Raw genomic sequence first — 21,180 nt, 5'->3', positions numbered from 1 at the left:
TTTATGTGTGCAGATGAAATGACATAAATTTTAAATTTTAAAATTTTAATTATTAAAATTTTAAGAATAGAAATTTCAACCCTCCTCAGCTCAGCTCTCTTATTATGCAATATTTAAGTAATGGACTCGGAAGTTACTTTTTGAAGTATGTATTGAATACTTGAATGAACAAGGTCTAGCAAGATCAAGTCGATGACAATACGGCCCCACATATATTCCCCTCTCGAACCTTTCGTCGGCTTCCTCTCTATTTCTCTCTCTCTGGTTCGTTTGAATGAACAAGGTCTACCAAGATCAAGCCGATGACAACATGGCCCCACAGCTTTTCCCCTCTCGAACATTTGGTCGGCTTCCTCTCTCATTTCTCACTCACTGGTTCGATCTATTACAGCCTGTTGTTCCCCCAGACACACAAAAAAGAAAGGTTATAGCAAAACCCTTCCCTTCCCTCGCATCACTAATTTCTCGCCAAAATTTTCGAAATTTGGTTCAAATTTAATCGGTTTTTGAGCGGCTTCTTTCTATGGGAAGCAGCGAGGCCGGAAATCAGTCGAAGGTCCCAAAGGCATCGCAATCTCAGGTAAGTAGCTTCAGCTGCTTTGTTTTTCCTATTTATTTATAGTTTATTGCATTCAACCCTAGAAATTGCTTCAATTGCTAAACAAACTGTGTACCAGCAGTTCTAAGTTTAAAAGGATAGGATCATTGGGACCTGTTCATATGGATTTAAAGCTTACTTGAGAAGTATATTTGAACCATCCTTAGGTAATATTTGAAGAATAACCACTGTGGTTTATTCATTATTAGACAAAGCTTTGTTTTGGCAAGGATTCAGCACAAAATAAGGCCTTCAGGAATGTTGTTTTTATAATAAAAGTCATAATTTGAGCTCGATTGCTTGCCTGAGAACCTATGAATATCCAGAGAAGGAAGTGAAAAAATATTGTGGACTTGATTTGAAGTTTCATTCACTTCATGAGTAAATTGTTTTTTTTTTATGGCGGGAAGATCAATTTTACCCCCATTATATCTTTATTTTTCCATGAAAACACGGGAGGTAACGAGAACTTGAGGCCTTGTTTAAGAAATTGATACCAAACATCACGTCTTTAACCTTTATAAAGTAAAAAAAAAGGTTGTCTTATTTTATCTGATGTTCATATTTAAAATCCCAATTCCCAATAGTAAGGTTGCAATTGTTTCCTTTTCTCCTGTTCAGGCAACCAGTGCATCCACCCCTGCAACACCAGTCTATCCTGATTGGTCGAGCTTCCAGGTTTTCACAAAAATCAGCTACCTTTTTCCTATCAATTGTTGTATACATGTATTTATCTTTTTCATTTATTGATGTGGAATAAATTAACTTTTGCTATTATTCTTACATTGTTAGGGCTACTCCCCAGTGCCTTACATGTGGGGTGCTCAGGTTTGTGCTCCTTCAACTCTCTTTTTGTTCATTATACAGTACTATTGTCAATTTACATTAACCTACTTAATAATTTTATATATTTTGTACACATAAATCGTCTTTCAGAAAGAAACATATCTGATTGGGCTTGATAAAGAAGAATTACTTATTTCAATTTCTTATTTATATTGTGAGATGTATATAAAAAATTCCCTAAGTTTATTGCGGGGTTGATAAAACCACAATATATGTTTCCGCAATCAAAAGGTGGACCATATGGATCTTTTTCTCATTCAGAAGGACAGCAAGGTCACTCTCCAGTTTCATTGCTCGTTTGGAGTGCAGATACCAAATTTTCCTTCATTAAATCTCTAAATGTGGTCATAGGTTGTTCATAGGTTCTTGTGTATGTATTTTCTGGTTTGATTTATTAATTTTATTACCAGCCTATGATGACACCATATGGGACTCCACCGCCATATATGATGTATCCACCGGGAGGGATGTACCCCCATCCATCCATGCCACCGGTACGCAAATGTACACAGTACACCCAAACACATAAACAGAGACATTCCCTAATTTTTGCATCAGCATATGTAAAAGAACATTTCTTTTACAGGGAACAGGTCCTTATAGCCCCTTTGTGCCTCCTTCCAATGGAAACACAAATGGCAATGTAAGTCTTAATTAACCTTTCTAGGATTTACTGGTCGGGACGAAAGAATAGTTCCTTTGTTTCATTTATTCTCGGATACAGCTTGCAGCAGAAACCGAGCATTTGAAATAGGTTAATAAGCAGGCCACCTATGAAAATAAAATAAATAATATTTTCCTTTTAAAAATGTGAGTAGGGAGCTGCAGCTGCACCTGGTGGTTCTGATGCTGATGGTAAGTTGTACGGATTTCAGTTTCTCGACTTGGAGACTGTTAAGATACTCTTATTGTTATAATTCTAGTGCTACGTTTACTATTAAAGTTCTAGCATTATTTTTCTTGTTGTTTTTGCTAAATAATAGGTAAGAACAGTAATGAACCGGGTAAAGCATCAGGAGCTTCTGGCAATGGTGTCATTGAGCATAGGTAGCTAACTGGTTGATGTATTATAAAAAAGTTTATTGTTTTGAGCATTTAGCTATTTGCAAAAATGCATCAATATCTCAACATTTTGGGTGGAGGGGAGATCATGGTTGGGAAAAGAATATAAGAAGAGAGAATAATACTTTCCAGTCTGGTTTTAATACCATGAATGTTTTTCTCCATGGTTATAGGAGTCTAGCCTGGTAAAGTTAAAAGAGTATGTTTTTTTGGAATTGTGTGTTTTTTGGAACATAAGAAGGATTTTAGCAAGTTCTTTTTAATATGATATCATTTTATTGCTAGAAAGCAATATTTTGTTTCTGGTATACCCTACATGGTTGTCTCTCAGCGTCAGGTAACAAGTATTTTTTTTCTTCCTCTTTTTGCCTTTTTCTGCAGTGGTGAAAGTGGAAGTGAGAGTTCAAGCGAAGGAAGCGATGCTAATTCTGATAATGTCAGCATCAACTTATCCCATATTTGCATTTTTTTTTATCCTACTTTGTATTGTGTGATACTTAGGTTCTCCTTCTCTTTAGGTTCATTTTGTAAAACCCCAACAAAAAATAATTGTTAGCGAGCTTTTAAAAATAACTACTGTGAACATTTCCAGGATTCACAACCAAAAGCAAGTGCAAGACAAGAATCAAATGAAGGTAGGCTAAACAGCCTTTTTATGTTCTATAACAAAAATAATGAATATGTTCTTGCGACTGTATCAAGCACTAATAATAATACAATTTGTATAGTTATGCAATTAACTTAACTATTGCATTGAAATTCTATCACAGAGACCTCTAAAAGTGGAAGCCGATCACATGCAACTCAGAATGGTGCCAATCAGGTGGCAGGGACAATTGTACCAATACCTCCAACAAACTTAAACATTGGTCTGGACTATTGGTCTGGAACTCATGCAGCAGGTTCCTTTCCCACTTCTGTGCAAGCCAAATTGCCGACAACTGCAACTTCAGCAACTGTCGTTCCAATCCAGGTCTTGGAACAGTTCTGTTGTTATTTTGAGGAAAAATGAGAGGTGGATTATTCATGTTTAAAATGATTAATAATCCAAATGATTTTTAGGATGAGAGAGAGCTAAAAAGGCAAAGGAGAAAGCAATCAAACAGAGAGTCTGCACGAAGATCCAGGTTGCGCAAACAGGTACCTTTTCTCTTTAGGAGAGATGTAAATTAAAAAAGAAAAGAAAAAAAGAATGGGATAATTCTTTATTTTTAACCCTGTTTGACAATGGCGATTGCATCTATATTTCACAATGGTTTATTTTATATATCTATATATAAGGTGGAGTGTGAAGAGCTTGCACAAAGAGCAGATGCTTTAAGAGAGGAGAATGCAAGTCTAAGAGAGGAGGTTGAGAAGGTCAAGAAGAAACAAAAGGAATTACTTGCACAAAACAAGGCTCTTAAGGTATTTAATTTATTGTACTTGCTAGTTAGTAATGAAACAATCTTAACAAGTTCATGAGCCCATCAACATTGCACTTCTTTTTGGCACCCTTCAAAGAGGACAGTTGATAATAATTGTGAAGTAGCCTTTTACCTGCTGAACATCAACTTGGTTTGGGCATAAAGGCGAGCTAATATCAAACTATTTCTTACCGAACCTAACATTGTTTAACATTATGTCACATAAAACCCTTTAATTTCCCTACACCCTTTACATGGGACATTTAAATGAAGGTACTGCTGCAAGTGGGAACCCAGTTCAATTTTAGCTGGCATTACCATGTGCCCTGCAAAATGTCAAATAACATGTAGAGTGAAGAAAAATCATGAAAATTGTACTAAAATAGAAAACATCATGCTCATGGAAGACGTGAAAATGATCTTAGGAACTTTCATGCTTATAGTTCAGAAGATGTCTGTAAATACTATTCTTGTTTCTCTCCTCATCTGTGAGTAAGAAAAGAGGTGCTCTAAATACTTTTTTGGAAAAATAGAAAAAAGCACGGCAAAGTCCTCACACTGGCAAAACTAGCTATTTCTTGTCATTCCCTTTCTACCACTGGCCAATTTCATTGAACCCTGTAAGGATTTCATGGCTCGGCATTGATAAAGGACTAAACCAGGAAGAGGATGATACAGTAGTAGTGGAGTAGAAATGGCTGATTTGCCTGCTATATGCCCAAGAACAATGTGCTATAATGTATTGAGCTATTTCTTTCTCTGTCCTAGTGAGCTTGCTTGGACTTTCAATGTACTAGTGATGACCCGGTGACTATCCCTATAAAAAATGCATGTTGATACCACAGTATAAGACAGGAAATATGTACCATTTTAAGAAGCCTATCCCAACAGATAATCAGGACTACAGCGGGAAGGTTTTATGGTTGGCAGGGATGTCCAGTCCCTAAAACTATTTAACGTAGGATAATCAGTGAGTTAATCTTATGGCTTAATCCCCACGTAATCAGATAAAGCCTAGTCTCATATTCTTTTTTTGGCGTCACTAGACGTGTTGTTCCCACCTTCCCCTTGTTTGCCCATCACATTGTTTCGAATTCCAAAAAATCTCGAGAAGCTGATAACTGGGTGGAGACCTTGTGTATCCAAAAAGATTGCCTTAGATCCTTCTGATCCTGCTTTGCTTGCTAGCTTAGTCTCAGTTGATCTGTGATTTTCCCTTCTGCTTCTGTTGTGGAGAGAAAAATCGTTTTTGGAATTATTACTTAATAATGGTTTTTCTTTTTCTTTTTTATTATAGAGTTCTTTTGAAAAACAAAACATACTTCAGTATAGTAGGACCTTCCTTGGATTTGAACCATACTTTAGGAGAGGGGTGTAGACACTACCAACTACTTCGAATGGCATGTGAGATCATTTTGTAGTGATATGCATGACCTTTTAGTGTCCTATCAGCATAGATGAATTATCCTTTTGTTATTTTGTTCTTAATGTTGCAGGAAAAATTGGGTCAAAAACATAATGAGAATGCAAGCAATTTGGGTAATGGAGATGCAAATGAAGCATAGCAATATTGAAACAAACTCTATGAAAGGAACTGAGAGTCCGGACGCATCTTTCAAACTTAACATCAGTTGATTTGTATACATTTACTATTAGAGTAGTGTGAGTATATGAATAACAGGCAGTACATAGTAACTTTTTATTTTTATTTAATATGTATTAAACGGTCCATAGGCAGCTTAGCTAGTGAGCTGCTTTCTGCATTGGACATTCCTTTTGTGTTGGTGCTTGTAGGTTTTTTTTTTCCTTTAAGATTGACCACCATATGAATACTTGTTTAATGACGGTTTTTTTGCCAATGATAAACTCACTAGATCAGCTACCTTTTACAGTGCTGCTTTTATGCTTTAAACTTAGAAGCAACAGTACCAGCATTACAGAGTTCGCTCTCTTCTTCACTATATTTAGTATATCAATTCGAATTTTAGGTTTTCCAAAAACGTCAGAAATATGCAGGAAGCGTAAGAAACCTAAACTATCTATTTCTGCATTGAACAAAGTGGAGGCAAATTTAGTCATAACCGCAATTGCTGGCTATTGTGTTATCTCAACTGGTACGACAAGGGCTGGTTAGGCATCTATGACAAAATTCCTGGCAGTTTGGGCCAACATATCACACATTTTGGGCTTCAAAACAGCTCTATATTCATACAGATCCTCAGCCATATAAAAAGGAAAAGAAAACTAATATGCTAGTACTTGATTTCAAAATGCAGGACACATGCTCCCATGGGTCACATGAAACTAAGATATACACCGATCTAAGAGTATTACTATAGCATTACACATGGCTACAAAATGGGGAAGAATACTGAGTATCTTTCTTAGCAGTGCAGCAAAAAGGAACACCTCATCTCTATATGCCTTCTTCCCATAAAAGAACCAATAATTGATTACATATTTTCCATAAGTTACTAATTACAACCAGCCAACTCCAAAGGGAATCACTGAAGTTTTCATGCTGAGTGCAGATGGGACACATACTGCAAATGCAGAGCTCGGGTATAGTTTTCTCCTTTAGGTTAGTGCTGAAATATAAGTAATAAACCCTGATGTTTACTCTTTAAAAATTCAATAAAAGAGAGAGAGAGGGAGAGAGTTGTTAGGACCTAAATCAAGATCATCCACTCAGGTCTATGTAACCACTAATGACAAAAACTATTCTGTACAACACGCACCTGAGGCTTACTATTTGAAGCCATATTGCTATCATATTAGATAACCTGATAGCCTTTCAGACTAGCATACGAGCATACAAAGCCATCTAAATGAGGCCTAGCCTGGTAGGTTCTCGCAGTGGAGTGGAATATTGTACAAGAAAGAAAGATAGACAAAAGAAACTGCACTATACCTCCAATTAAGTCCCCCGTAATCGTTTCAGTGGAAAACAAAAATGCAAAAGAGTATATCCTTTCAGAACTGAGAGGTATCACCATTTGTCATGGTGACATTAGATGAGGTCAGCAAAGTTCCACGAAACCCTTCCTCTTCCTGTTGTCCTGACTTCCCATCAGTGATTTCATCTGCTAAAAAATATACCAAAGATGTAAGCAAAAGAAGTTTGCAAATTACATCCCACGCTCAACAAATTTATATACACCACCCAACAGAAAATCCACCATATTAGGCATTTTCAGTAACACCACAACTTTCAAAACAGAGCTAAAATGAAAAAAAAATGAGCCACATTCAATTGACTAAACCTTATTCATAGTGCATTAGTATGTAAATCTGGAACCTGACATTTAAGATTGGTTGTGCAGATCTTAGATAATTTTGTGGTTTGGGAAAGAGAAGCTTATTGGGCCCGAAATCATGGCACTGAACTATTGGATGGTTGCCTGTACAATATATATCAAAATGATCTGTCTCACAGGTATACAAAATTTCATTTGCAATGAGAAATATATAGACATACAAATGCAGTAGTCAGCAACAGATGGGATCAAGGCAGATAAATCAATACAAGAAAGTATTAGTGATTCACCTGCAATATCACGGTTTTCATGAATCTCAGAATCCTTAACCCAAAGCACGTCTCCAGGAAATATATTTTTGTCAGCTAGGGTAGCCATGTCCCCTTCTATCTCCACTTCCCCCTTGTGCAACTTCTGGTTCTCCTTCACAACCTATATTATTTTCACTTGTATTATGTACTGCAAACAGGAACTTTGTGCTTTTGTAAATACTAAAGCACGCCTGTAATTTTTTGTACCTTTAGACCCAAAAAAACACCCATAACTAAAATGATCAAAGATGGGGTTGCTTAATATAAAGAATAAAAAAAAACTTTTGCTAAAATTCACCATATATCTTGAACCTATCTAGCCCTCACATAATGATTCTATCAAAATTGAATTTATATCTTGACTTTTTCCTCTTTATTATGCCACATTTATCCAGAACTCTTGAACCCAATCACTTCTACTCGAGAAACAAAAATAACACAATTAGATTATTCCTCTCCAATTAATATAGGTTTTTCAAATAAAATAATGTTTTGTCTTTCAAAGGTACCAATCAATCAGTAACACAATTCCTATTAAAAATATAATACGTACCCCAAAAGCCTCCCAGATCATCATCTTGAGTTGGTATACAGAGGTGGTGCATGACACAGTGAGGTTAATATTGTTTCCTTGACTGCCCTTGCGAGCACGCTTGGAGGTGCGCCTCTCAGGATCAAATGAAGCTGAACCTTCTCGAATTGATTTTGGTGCCTCCTTACCACGCACCAAGACAACCGTGATGTTTTCATTAGTATAATTCAGTTTTTCCATCAGATCATGGCTCTCCCTTTCGCCAATACAAACCTCACATACCTACCCAAAAGTTCAATTGAGAAAATGCATAATTTGTTTGCTCCAAAAATGTTGTTGTTTTACACATTTTTATATATACAACTTTAAAGCACAAGCAAAGCAGATAATGACTGCCTGATAGATGCATAGTCGAAAGACAACCCTAGCCACAGCAGAAAGCTACAAAAGATAATACTGAAAACTTAATATTCTAATGCTGCCCCCGAGAATATTTTATAATCAACAAGTATTCACTTGTTCGGTTGGGTCTCATTTCTAGCCTACCCCAACTTGTTTGGGACTAAAGGCATGGTTGCTGTGTTGTTGTTGTTGTTATAATAAGTATTCACTTGAACAATTAAAAATAAAAAAGAGTCACACACAGAGTAGGGATAAAAAATGTGCACCTCAGGTTGGGTCTTAATGTAGGGTCTGCGAACCACTAAATTATTGTTGGGTTCATCCATATTATCTGTATCCTCAACAGATATAGGTTCATCCTCGCAAGGACCCACTGACGGTTTCTCTTTGTTAATATTGTTGTTATTATTATTTTCATCTTGAGAAGGGCTAGTAAAAACTATCTCGCAAGATATTCCCTTTGACTCTGGTACACTCCATTCTTCACAAAATAGAACCCAGTCTGACTTCGGTATTATTGTTAATCCATCAGTCTGTAATATTAGAATTAAGTAAACAGAAAATGTTTTATCAAGAAGAATTATATTTAAGATAAATTGTATGGCTATAAAACAAAGTAGACTTACTGAGGATGTTTTCTGAGTGATACCGCCACGCTTGTATACCAGTTCTAGGGGCCTATCCATCAATTTCGAATGCTACAATCCAAACCACAAATTAATTATTAAAAATTGTAAAATTGGTAAAAACAGAAGTCGATGTTGAGTCAATTGAGGCATAATTGCACAACTAAAACAAAAAAAGCTTATTTGAGGCGAACTCACACCTTGATCTTTAATTTAGTCTAATTTACAAATTTTGAAAAGCTTGATTTGGACTAATTTGAGAAAGAAAATATTCAAAACTAAGGAGATGCTACCTCCAAATTAACCATGAATAATAATTCAATAAGAGAAAGAAAAAGGAAAAGGAAAGAAAGCAAACAAAAGACAATTTACCTTCTCACACATAAGGGAATCGATGATGACTTCAAGACCATCTGGTTCTGGTGAAGAAGAGATATTCTTCCCAGTGCAAGTGACAAAAGTCCTCCACTTAGCAAGCCATGAAGCAGGGACTAGATTGTAATTCTGCCCAGGGTTAAGCACGAGGCTTTTCCCTGAAATCAATTTCTCATGATTTTGCCTGTGTTTCATCTTGGTTGCCCTGCAAATTTTATTGCAAAATGAGCAAATACTATACTGACCATTTCCACTCAGAATGAGGCATTACGTGTTGCAGGACTGGACCCTGATTACACCATAAAAACCAAATAACACACCGATACAACACAAATAAAGAAACTTTACCAGAATGGTAATATTACTTAAAAGGTAATTATGGTTCAAGTATTTATGTTGATTAAGAGTTTACTCAAACATAAGGTACAATAATATAAAAGTTTTACCGAAGGTTGCCTTCCACAGATGCAACCTCAGAAAGCTCTTGAGTACAGATTTCACATGGCTGTGTATCAGTCGGAAAGGTCAGTACGTCATCCATGTCCGCTTTGTTGCTACTATGAGTCTCATACAGAAAAAGCCACAAGTCTTCAGGTACTGAAACCCGCTTTGCGCCAGAAGCCACCTCAGGTAGTAGGGTGCCATGGGGGCAAGTAAGGGATGATGTGGGGCCAAGTTCACTTTCAGATTGCTTCTCGGTGTTTTTTCTCTTCAACCAGTGCATCAGCCTAAAAGTGGGTTATTTTACATGACAAAAATTAGTCTTAAAACCCAAATTCTTTTTAAAATAGAGAAGTCACTGAGAAAGGAGCAAAATAGAGGGTGGGGGGCAAAAGTGAAAGGAAAAGAGAGACTAACCAAGTCCTGGAAACGAAGTAGGAAGGGTGAACAGAAGATTTGCCTGCTAGGGCATACTCTGCCAGCTGCTTTAAAGACGCCTTCTTGTCACGGTATACATCTGCTGACACTGCACTGTGGGCCCCCTCCTTCAAGCACTCCACACAATAGTCCTCGTTACTTAATGCAGGCCCCCCTCCATACTACACCAAAATTTCAAGCATACCAGCAAGCTTTAAATACGAAAGAGAGTGTTTTACTTGGCATGTAATATAATAGAGAGTGAAATTTCACGTCCCAACCAAAAGAATATCTATCGTACATACTCCTAAGAAGCATAGCGAATGTCACACAAACTTGCAAAAAATGGATAAAATTGTACTCGTACGCACAATTTTGTTCCCCATTTGCCTGAAAAGCTGCAGCGGACCACAAAATATCCCCCTCATTCCTCATTACCTACCACAATATAAAGGAGAATGAAATAAAAAGAGAATGAGAAACCAATACCTTAGATTGCAATAATTGCCATGCCATTGCAGAAATGCGCTTCGCAGAGTTAACTTTTGAGGCAGGCATCTTCTCATGCACACATTGTATCAAGCTATTGTCTAGATCTCTACACAAACCAAAAAACAAGGTGTAACATTAACACATCATCAGTTTCAAAACTTCATTACATGCTGGTCAAATTAGGTATGCCAATTGTTAACCAATACCTTTGGGATAGATCAGATCAAGGTCAGAAACTTTTACCTTTGGGATCAACCTGACTGTTTGATGCCTCATTTCAGTTTCCTTTTGTTGTGGCCAAAAGATAAAATAAAAAAAGGCTAAATTTTAACTGTCAATTTATTTCATCATGATCAAACAAAATCCAATATATATCAAAAGCCAAAAAGGGGCTTTTTAAGTCTGAACCTAAAAAGGGGCTTTTTAAGTCTGAACCTAAAAGGGGCTTTTTAAGTCTGAAACTTAAGAGGGGATAAATGATCCCACCAATTTAAGAATAGAATCAGACCCAACAGGTATGGCTCAATGCAGGTCAGATTCTTTACTGGCTAACAGGTACTGTTGTCCTTCCTGATTGACTTTTTAATGAGACAATGCCCACACAATCCAACACATTGGCACTCCAATATCAAATACTATAGCTGCAACACATGATAGAGAGCAGGGTGGGGGAGAAGCAGAGAGGAGAAGAAGAACAACAACAAGAGACTCACGGAGGGTTGACAGTATCAGCCCACTGACGAAGCCACTCAGCAGAGATCCAAAAGTACATATCATCACCAGCCACAACTGGTGCCTCTGACAGTACCGACTTGACCTCCTCACGCCTCTCAGTCACATAAGCTAGCTTCTCATCCTTTGTTCTCTGATATTCCTCACCCCCCTTCTGGTACTGCTCATTCAATTTTTCTATCTCCTCGATGAAATGGCTCGGAAGAGAGGCACTCGTTTTTCCATTGGTACAAGCACTGTAACCAGTACCACTTTCACAAAGTTTGTACATGAGCATGTATGCATCAGTAGAAGAGAACATTTCTTCTTCCGTTCCATTTTCTTCAGCATGGCTCTTCCCATTATTCGAAGGAGAGTTACCCTCCAATTTAGTGTTCTTTTTATTTTTATCATTACTGTTATTTTCTTTTTCTCCAAATGGGTGGGACCCAAGTATGGAGACTTGCTCGTCATCAAACTCCCACCACTGCGCGGTTAACTCATCCTTTATATGGGCCACATAATGGCCTGAGTTTACTGTTGAGCCTTTGTGGATGAGTATTGCAGACAGCTCATATGTCAAAGGGGATGGTGAGCTTGGAAGCGAAGAGTCAGCTACAGTTAGCCGCTTTGTCATGTCAAGTCTCTTTGGGAAACCAAATGATGATGTTATCTTTTTCTTGGTCGTTGTCTACAAGAAAAGGAAAGGAAAACCAGAAAATGGGAATGGCATTAAATTTATCTTATGTTTGAGATACTACTGGAAAATTGATGTTGACTTCATCTAAAGGAGTATTTGGTAATGCAACCAAAATAGTGAATAGTACCAGTTGCATTTCACAACAGGGATCAGAAAAGGTACATAAAATTGCAGAAAAACTACCTTTGGAAGGAACACATATCGCTTCAGTTGGAAATTTAGCACAGTTGGTAGAGAACGAAGCTTGATGCAGCGGGTCGCATCAACCCTAGCATGGCAGGACTCGCAGTAATACTGATTCTCTCCTTGCAGATCTTCTATGCTTAAATATTGGTCTAAGCTCTCATCTAGGGTTTTCAAGTCCTTTATGTTCAGCTCAAGCTCATAGAAATCTTCCATATTAGATGACGCCTCTGAATCCTTTCCACACTTTGAACACCTGCAGAACAAAGCGTTTGTAAGAAATCATAAATATGCAAATGAAGAAAGGATGAATGAAATTGATCAATCACTAAAAGATATCCAAAAATGCATTTCATTTGATATGCTATAATAAATTTATAACATAGTTATCCTAAATATAGATTAATATACCAATATTCAAATGTTATGCTCTTCACAATATGCATCGTTCAATCCATATTGTATACATATTTTATATAAATTTAACCAAGGTGATTGTTGGTGCCCATTCTCCAATTCATGATGAAAAAACAAATTTTAGAACTTCAACTCATGTACCCATACATGAGGCACTAGTAACTTCATTTTTAACTCAAAACTCTTGCACCAATTACACTAATCTCAACAAAAATACAAATACTTTTGACATAAAATAAGTGGCAGTCATGCAAATAACTAAGATTCAGGGGCATCATTGAAAGTTGCACCTTGTCACGTGCGAAACACTGCCCCGAAACAAATCCTGAACAATAGTCTGGGCCGAAGGTATCTTTGAATGGCCAAGGGACCTCTCCAGTAGAGAAAGGAACAGAGTCAAAAATTCATGACTATCCTGTTGTACCCCATTATCCAGTTCCAAGGTCTTAATAAAAGGCGCCGAGTCGATAAACCCCATCTTGCTCGAGTGCAATTGCGCAAACAGCCTTGCCAGCTGTCCCAAAACTGGGACCTGGCTCAGTGTTTCTGGTTCAAGTGAAAAAATGCCCGCCCGAAAGGAGGTGTTCATGTAGAGGCACTGGAGTATGCTATTAGCATAACAGGTCGCACCAAGGTTTGTCAGACCAGCCGGCGTGTCCACTGAAGACCTGAGGTCCTTACATGGGTCTGGGCCTAGAGAGAGAATAAGGTCTTGGTTTTTTTGCCACAGGCCTGATTTTCGGTGGCCGTTCGATGGGGGGATTAGAGCACAGAAGCAATTAGGATTGTCTTTCGAGTTCACACGGCAACCCTGACACATTGGCTTCCCGACTGAGTATAGCTGCTCGATATCAGGTTTTCTGATCTCGCCTGTCAAATGGATTCTCCTGTTTAAAAAAAAAATTCAAGGAATATCATTATAGGGCAATAGCAAATGGAATAGGCTCATGCATGACCTTATGATACCTCAAAAACCATCCCACTGCTAAACAGAAAAGTATCTTTTATGCCCCTGGAAAACATGGAAGGCAGAGGAACATTAGTTGGATAAAAATGAAGAAGGCAGAGGAACATTGGATATGTGATCTGACAATCCTTGTTTATTGGGGTATAATAAGTGACATTTCTCTTGTTCCGTGCTATGCAACTATACATAAAATTGCCCCTTTGAAATATGACCTCGTAAAGTTGAGAAATTCATTAAAGACTTTGGGCCTGTTTGATGTGCTACAAATTGAAGTAAAAATAAGAAATTTCGAGCAAGCAGGTTTCCATCTATTGTTTAATTGCCTAACTTTCCAAGAAAATATTTTTAGTTGAACGCTTCTTTCCTTGTTGTCATTCTTTCTGTTTTCTCTAAAATTTGGGCAGAAAACACAAAATTTTCCTTTATTCTCTCCTAAATAAGCACTCTTCATAACTTCTTCGCTTTTCTTTCCCACTTTCCTTTCTTTCACTCTCACTTTGCCTCCTTTCTCCCCTTACCTGCTTCTCCCTCTGTCTGCATCCTCCTCTTCTCTTATTCAAGCCGATGCCTCACATATTTCAAACTTCTGTAAGCATCGCTTGCAGACGTGCAAGATTGCTCAATCTGGATGTAAACCCCTCAAATCTCCTCAATATTGGTATTTATTTGTTCTTAACCTTCCTGTTTTGAGGATTTCTTAAAAAGCCTATGATTTTCTGAATTTCAGACAATTTTTATTGTGGAACTTACTTATAAGGGCCCAAATGCAGTTATTATGCAATGTTCTTATTTAATTTTTCATGAAAGACTCCACTTCTTGCTCAAATTCTAGGGTTCTATTTATGCGAACTTCCCCTATTGCTGTTGAATGTCTTAATAGTTACAAAATGTTTGTAATATTAGGACTGATGCCTAGAATGAATTAAGGGGTCATGTATAACTACTTTATACAAGATTCACATTATAACCAGCCCGAAGAAATGGAAGTTTGATTTTTCTTTTCTTTTTTTAAGCTATATCATCACTTGTGCCAGTAACAAATGTAAGAACCATATTTTCTCGTGAAAAAGTTGATATTAAAAATGTGAAGATCAAATTTGACCAATGCAAACAAATCAATTGCTTCTTCTCTATTAATTTTCATGGCCAAATTATATTGCTTTGCTGATTCGAGAAGCATAAACAAAAAAATAACTTTAATTTGTCTTTACATTTGCAATCAGTTTGTAATGGTGGGAAGTGGCTTATACTAAATTCATAACCTCTCAGCAGTTTATTTCTGTTGAACATATTTCATTTGTTCCTATTTATACTCAAGCTGCTTGTGTTTCATTACGTAATTTGTGTTCTATATCTTTCAAATTTCTAATAGTTCTAATGGTTTTTTTTAGTTTAATGCTTGTTTGAGTATTATTTCTTTCCATTTTTAATAATGTGATTTTTGTCATTGACACCATATCTGTTTTCCTTCCTAAATAATTTAAGATTATATCAAATCAAACACCATAAAACTCTTCTTGGAAATCTTTTATTCCCGCATATCAAACATCACATTGAGAAACTAAAGTCACAGTAATCCTCGTCACTAGAAGAATGCATTTTGTAGGATCCCATATTTTCTTGCACATCAAATGGGACCTTTATCAGAAAACAACAATACATGAATGGGGTAAAAACAAACCACAGCAACAACATATACATTGAAAACCTAAAATCCGCAAGGCACCAAAATAAATGTGAAGGTAATCCTATATGAAATGCTAATTGATATTATAATGCCCACTTTAAAAACTTCTTAAAAAAGAGTAAAGTTCATGTCCGCTTAAGGTTACCAAGGGTGTTTGTAAGCTTAACCTCAAAAACAGTTGGACGGTTTCAAACGAAGAGTCCTAATGATTGATCTTGATCTACTCCACAAACCACGCGTTTACATTCCAAATTTGAAATTTTCTTTTAGTTTATTTGGCATAAGATCATGAGATCAAGAATTCTTGAAAAATGAACACACCAAAATAACTAATCAGCCTCCGTATATTTCCACCTTTTGATCATGTAGGAAGAAAACTAAAAAAAATTAAAATTTGGAATCCAAATGCATGCAGATTAAGTCAATGGTTGAAATTCATTGGTTGAAGACGATCCAAGGAATCTCAAGGTTAAGGTCATGAACCCCATCTGTGAGCTTACGCTTGCACTAGGCTTTACTCCAAAAAATGTTGTTAAAAAATTTGCTTTCAAAACTAACACCAAAACTTAAAATAAGGAACAGACGATAAATAAAAATTTAACAAAGTTGCTTAAACAGCAAATCAGGAAAACAAAAGGTTCAAATCAAATTTATGAAAAGTATTCATCCTTAGGTTCAGATCTGCTAAACTCTCCACTCCTGCTTACTATTGTTTACTTCGTATAAAAACTATACAAATATAAGAGTAAAGCTACTATGGGATAAAGCTCACAAGGGGGTTCATGAGCTTAACCTCAATAACCATCGGATTGACTTCAAAAGACAAATTTGAACCGTTGATCTAAATCTACTTGACAGGCGAAGTATGCATGTCTCAATTTAATTTCACGAGTTCATCTGTACAAGTTCAGGAGGTCAAAAATTGTTATAAAAGGAATGCACCATAACCATTTTCCAACCTCTTGACTTGTGCAAAACAAACTTGAAAGTTAAAACTTTAAATGTAAATACTTGGCTGGTCAAGTAGATCAAACCCAATGATTCCAATTCATCAATCAAAGCAAGAGCAACACTTTTGTTAGGTTAAAAGTTCCCGAAAGCACTTGGGGAGCTCATAGTAGCTTCACTCAAAATATAACATAAGAATATTTAAAAAACAATAATTTACAAAACAGTACTTTTTGAACTATGATAACACAACTGTAAATCTAGAGAGGAGCAAGAGAAGATATTTCAGGCTTTAAACCAATTCCTATCGGATCAACTAAGCTTAATATGACGTGAGAAAAGGTGGTGTTAGGTTAAGAATAGTGCAAAGTTACAAAAAGGAAAAGGTAAGGTGGAAGAGAGAGAACCATGTAAAGGACCCAAATAAGAGAAGAGAGAAGGGCAACAAAGTCAGTACGGTGCCTTGCAGTCAGGGGCAGAGCCAGACTTTCGAACTATGGAGGTCAAACAAAAAAATTCTACTGAAAATGGGGGTCAATTTGACAATACCAAGTCATTTTACTCTAAATTATATAGAAAATCATACGTAAATACAAAAAAAATTTTAAAAAATGGGGGTCAACTGACCCCCATTCTCTCTTCTTCCCTCCGCCACTGCAAGCAGTAATGAAATTGGCACCGCGTTAGGAAAAAGGAATCCACGAGAAGCAACCGTTGAATTAGTGGATACATCATATCCAGCATATTATAGGTAACGGCATACAGATGCAGGCAAAGCACAAGAGAAAAAATAGTAATAATTAATTTCTATCTTAATGATTGGTGTTACTTTCAAAACTTGAATGGCCCTAGAATACCGAACTTACAATCACAAATATTCCATATCAAGCTTCCAATAGAATTTCTAAAAATTAAAAAGGAAAGTTACTCAAAAGTGGACAAAATTAAAACCTAAAAAGAAAAGAAAAGAAAAAAAAAAAAAAAGATGTTCATTGCGAATGAAGTTTTTCTAACAAGGATTGCAAACCCTAATTAATATTGGTACGTGTTTGGGTCCTTCTGTAACTTCATTCTTTTCTCACTTCAATCGCAGAAAAAAGTAGTAAATAAAAAAGTAAAATTATCGAACCTTAGAATTTCAGATAAAGAACCCTCCAAGCCATCAGGCTGCTGATGCCTCTTGTTTTTGTTACGTGTGCTCGGTCGGCTCATTTTTCTTCCTGTTTGTTAACTTTTCACCATCCAATATTTTTGTCCTGCAGTTTATAACAAAAAGTATTCACCGAGTCAATTCAGAGTTTCCGCACTATCTAAAGCACTCCATTTCTGGTTTCTCTTCTTTGGCACTTCTCTAAAAGGTTTGTACTCAGTGCTGTCCATCTGCTTTGCTTGCTTGAACTAAATCATTTGGTCCTCTGCTCTGCAAGACTTCACAACACTTCATGTAAGCAGAGGTACTACTACCATTTCCTTCTGCAATAACCAATTCGCACCAAGTGAAAACCTCTAAGGCCTCCATCAATTTGGTCACTTTTCTGTTTACTGGGTTTAAGATCGAATTATGTACATCACAGGCCTACAAACTTTGGGACTGTTTTCTGTTCAACACAAGCTTCTGACCCTGGTATTATGTTCAAAGGTAACAGCAATTGAAACCTTATCTCAGAGTTGTACATCGCATTACATCCAATTGAGAATCTAATTACAAAATTTCAGCTAAACTTCAGGCAGGAGCCATTCTCACAAAAGAGATACAGGGAAAATTGAGTATACACAAGAGAGCGATTGACCTTCGTGGTGAATTTTGGAGTTGGAAGCTGGCGAGAGGAAAATAAGGAGAAACTGGAAGAGGAGATGAGGCGAAATCGGAGGGATCGGAAGTTGGTTGATGTTCTCCAAGCTCTTAAACCTCTTCCGACTCTCTCTCTCTCTCTCTGTGTATATGTTTCTCCTTTCCGCACTAACTGTTTTCTACTGAACAAAGTACGCTCTGTCTCGCACGGTTTGTAAGGCGAAGAGGAGGAGCGGCAGGGAGAAGAGGCGATGGAGGAGAGATGCGGGCGAGGCGGGGACGGAACTGCGGATGCGAGATTCTATTTTGTTAGGTTTAGTAGAGGAGGTGTTACTGTTACCTGTTCCGTTCCGACTCGGATACGAACCGAATTCTACCGGATCCGGATCAATCCGGATCGGTATGGTTTTAAATATAACCGTCAACAGATATCAAGCCTGATAATTGTCTAACAATTGAAGTGAGAGCCAGTTGTAAATGAATTCGCATCCTCTGATTTAGGGGTGGCAACGAGCTGTTAAAGAGTGAGCTAGGTCACACTCGTACTCGGCTTGTTAGTGTATCAAGTTGAGCGAGCGAGTTTAGATTTTAGGTCCCGAGCTAAAACTATTGCTCAAGACCGACTCGTGGCTTGTCTGAGCGAGCCGAGCTAGCTCGTTATTAACTTGGCAGATTTATAAATTTATATATTTTTTTTCCTGTTATATCTTAAATTTTCATAACACATCTTATCAATTATGGCTAAAACAAAATAATATTTATATGACTAATTACTGAGGAATGCTCTTAATTCAATTGTAATTAAGTAAATCAACTACTATAAATTAAGTTTACAGCTAAATTCATAAAAATATATTCACAGAATAAATTCATGCATACCAAATCAAACAAATTCATACAAATTAACTTAATTGTTTATAATTAATTCACACATATTTCATATAAAATTACCAATCGACTTAAACACAGTCCAAAGTGCAATTGCCATAACACTGGCTATAACATCCATAGACCATAATATTCCCAATCTGAAGTGAACGGATCCAATTAAACTATTAAACTATGTATATTAAATAGCTCGTTAACGACCGAGCCAGGCCAAACTCAAACTCATTAATTCTGGCTCGAGTATGTAGCGAGCGAGCTAATTTTAACTCGATCCACTAACGAACGAGCTGTTACCGATCGAGTCACGGGCGAATACCAAGAGGGCCACAAGCCACGAGCTTTTTTGCCAGTCCTACTCTGAGTTATCTCACCGCGTGCTGACTTTTTGAAAAAATCTCAACCGTTCAAATACGTTCTGCACGAATCTTAAAGCACTGAGATATCTCAAAGGATACGCACTCCTTGTAAATTTGATCAAATGTTGAATCAGAGTTGTTTGATTGGATCAAAGTTCGTTCATATTTAATCTACACGATGGTGTTCGGCAACATGGATTAAGAGCTGAGGCTTACTAATTTAATTCTCACTAAGAAGTTGATGTTCAGCTCAATAGATTAAGAATGTAGAATGTTTGAATAAAAAATGTATTTTACTTTAAGAATAAACAAAAAGACTAAAATTACCCTCAATTTCTTTTTTTGACATACAACCAGTGATATAACCTCTTGTATAGAAACCTGAGTTTAGAAACCGAAGAAATTGAGTTCGAATATTGTATAATAACCACAAATTCTTAAGGAAAAAAAATTGAGAAATTTAAAGTATGGAGCTGAAAATTTGATGATAATTTTCGATTTAATTCAAAGCTGCCTAGTTTAAAGATTGAGAAATACTTCCGGAACTAAATGGTACATAATTCAGTAATTCCAAAATGTAAGATTAATTCAACAAGTTGATGTGTCCAAATGGTATGGTAAAAAGCTTCAGTACAACGATGTACTTTTTAAACCTTTAATACGTGTTTGAGTTGAATTGCAAGTGCACAATTCTATCAAAGTAGTATTTGGGGTGTCGAACCACAAGGAGTACGATAAAAACTTAGTTTTAAACTTTAGTAATAAATTTCAGAAAATAAAAGGAAAGTAAAGTGCAACAAAAGTAAATTGGGGGGGGGGGGGTTTGTTCTAACAATTCCTAAATTTGGGTTCAATACCCGAATAGAGAGTTTTTAAAACAATAAGAGTAAATGAATGAAAGAAAGATTAGATTGCTTTCTAGATGAGAAGATCTAGGGGTCTTTGGTCTACATTCCCTTGCTAACTATATCTATTCGGTATTTGTTTAAGTTCATGTATGATTTGATGAGGTTTCTAACCTAATATGTCATTAAGGGTCACTTTCGTGAATTAATAACGTGTCTAAGTAATTCGGACTTCACGGTTAGGTCATTCACCCTAGCTACTTAGACTATAAGCTCTTGTTAGTCTCTCCTCTCCTCAAATATTGATACTTCACGATTAAGTCCTTCATACCAATACCCGATTCGATTTGAGATGTCCTAATTAGGGTTTGCCTTCACGGTTAGGTTCTTCACCAAATTCCTAACCTTAATTTCTATAGTTCCGGCTTAGATTACAAATTGGTTACAATCCTAATCTAAACCTAGGGTATTTGCATTCATAAATGGTACTCTCCTCTCGTCCTAACTTCTTTGGATCCTTTGACAAAGAGATACCAAAGCGGGACTACAGCGATTTCAAGTACTAATTATGTAATTAACACAAATGATAAATCACAGAAATTAACATCAAATCCCATAAAACAATCATAACAAAGACAAATAACCGAATAAGATACAATTAAACAAGTTCATGCATTGACCTAAACCCCTAGAGAGAGAACTACTCCCTCATGGAGAGATCAATTACAAAAATTGGCAAAGTAAGAAGAAATGAAATAAAGGAAGTAATTACACCCTTTGACAAATCAAAAACCTCTATCTTGCCGACTTCTTGCTCAGGAAACCCTTCTTCTCCTTGCTTGAAAGCTTTCCTTTTCTCCAGAATTTATCGCTAAGTATTGTGTATAGAGAGAGAATGAAAGAGGAAGAGATGATGTGTGA

At 36.6% G+C, this 21,180-nt stretch overlaps 2 protein-coding genes across 8 annotated transcripts; one reads left to right on the top strand and one right to left on the bottom strand.

Moving 5' to 3' along the window:
- Positions 1 to 389: 389 nt before the first annotated feature.
- On the top strand, positions 390 to 5,801 carry LOC144573314 (bZIP transcription factor 1-B-like). The gene is made up of 13 exons (XM_078323062.1): positions 390 to 580; positions 1,220 to 1,276; positions 1,391 to 1,426; positions 1,855 to 1,938; positions 2,031 to 2,087; positions 2,263 to 2,299; positions 2,428 to 2,491; positions 2,888 to 2,942; positions 3,099 to 3,141; positions 3,277 to 3,479; positions 3,569 to 3,646; positions 3,788 to 3,913; positions 5,409 to 5,801. Exons 1-13 carry the CDS (start codon positions 524 to 526, stop codon positions 5,475 to 5,477), a joined length of 966 nt encoding a protein of 321 aa, XP_078179188.1. The 5' UTR covers positions 390 to 523; the 3' UTR covers positions 5,478 to 5,801.
- A 401-nt stretch (positions 5,802 to 6,202) lies between these two features.
- Positions 6,203 to 18,487, bottom strand: UBP26 (ubiquitin-specific protease 26). Of its 7 annotated transcripts, none has more exons than XM_078322702.1 (15): positions 18,169 to 18,487; positions 17,508 to 17,634; positions 13,067 to 13,663; positions 12,360 to 12,615; positions 11,479 to 12,167; positions 10,763 to 10,871; positions 10,274 to 10,455; positions 9,862 to 10,143; positions 9,413 to 9,620; positions 9,041 to 9,112; positions 8,681 to 8,947; positions 8,034 to 8,294; positions 7,460 to 7,601; positions 6,824 to 6,998; positions 6,203 to 6,500 (listed from the first exon to the last, which is right to left on the bottom strand). In XM_078322702.1, the coding sequence occupies exons 2-14, from the start codon at positions 17,588 to 17,590 to the stop codon at positions 6,886 to 6,888; spliced, it is 3,261 nt and encodes a 1,086-aa protein (XP_078178828.1). In that variant the 5' UTR covers positions 17,591 to 17,634; positions 18,169 to 18,487; the 3' UTR covers positions 6,203 to 6,500; positions 6,824 to 6,885. The 7 variants fall into 7 exon arrangements, with proteins under 7 accessions (XP_078178828.1, XP_078178832.1, XP_078178826.1 ...); XM_078322706.1 differs by having other exon boundaries at positions 6,824 to 6,995; XM_078322700.1 differs by having other exon boundaries at positions 17,508 to 17,851; positions 18,101 to 18,460.
- Between the last annotated feature and the right edge of the window lie 2,693 nt (positions 18,488 to 21,180).

The sequence above is a fragment of the Carex rostrata genome, chromosome 21 (assembly GCF_964058835.1).
Source record: "Carex rostrata chromosome 21, lpCarRost1.2, whole genome shotgun sequence".
Taxonomy (NCBI): Eukaryota; Viridiplantae; Streptophyta; class Magnoliopsida; order Poales; family Cyperaceae; genus Carex; species Carex rostrata.
The sequence above is the reverse complement of the archived record's forward strand: the minus strand, read 5'-3'. Positions and strand labels throughout refer to the sequence as shown.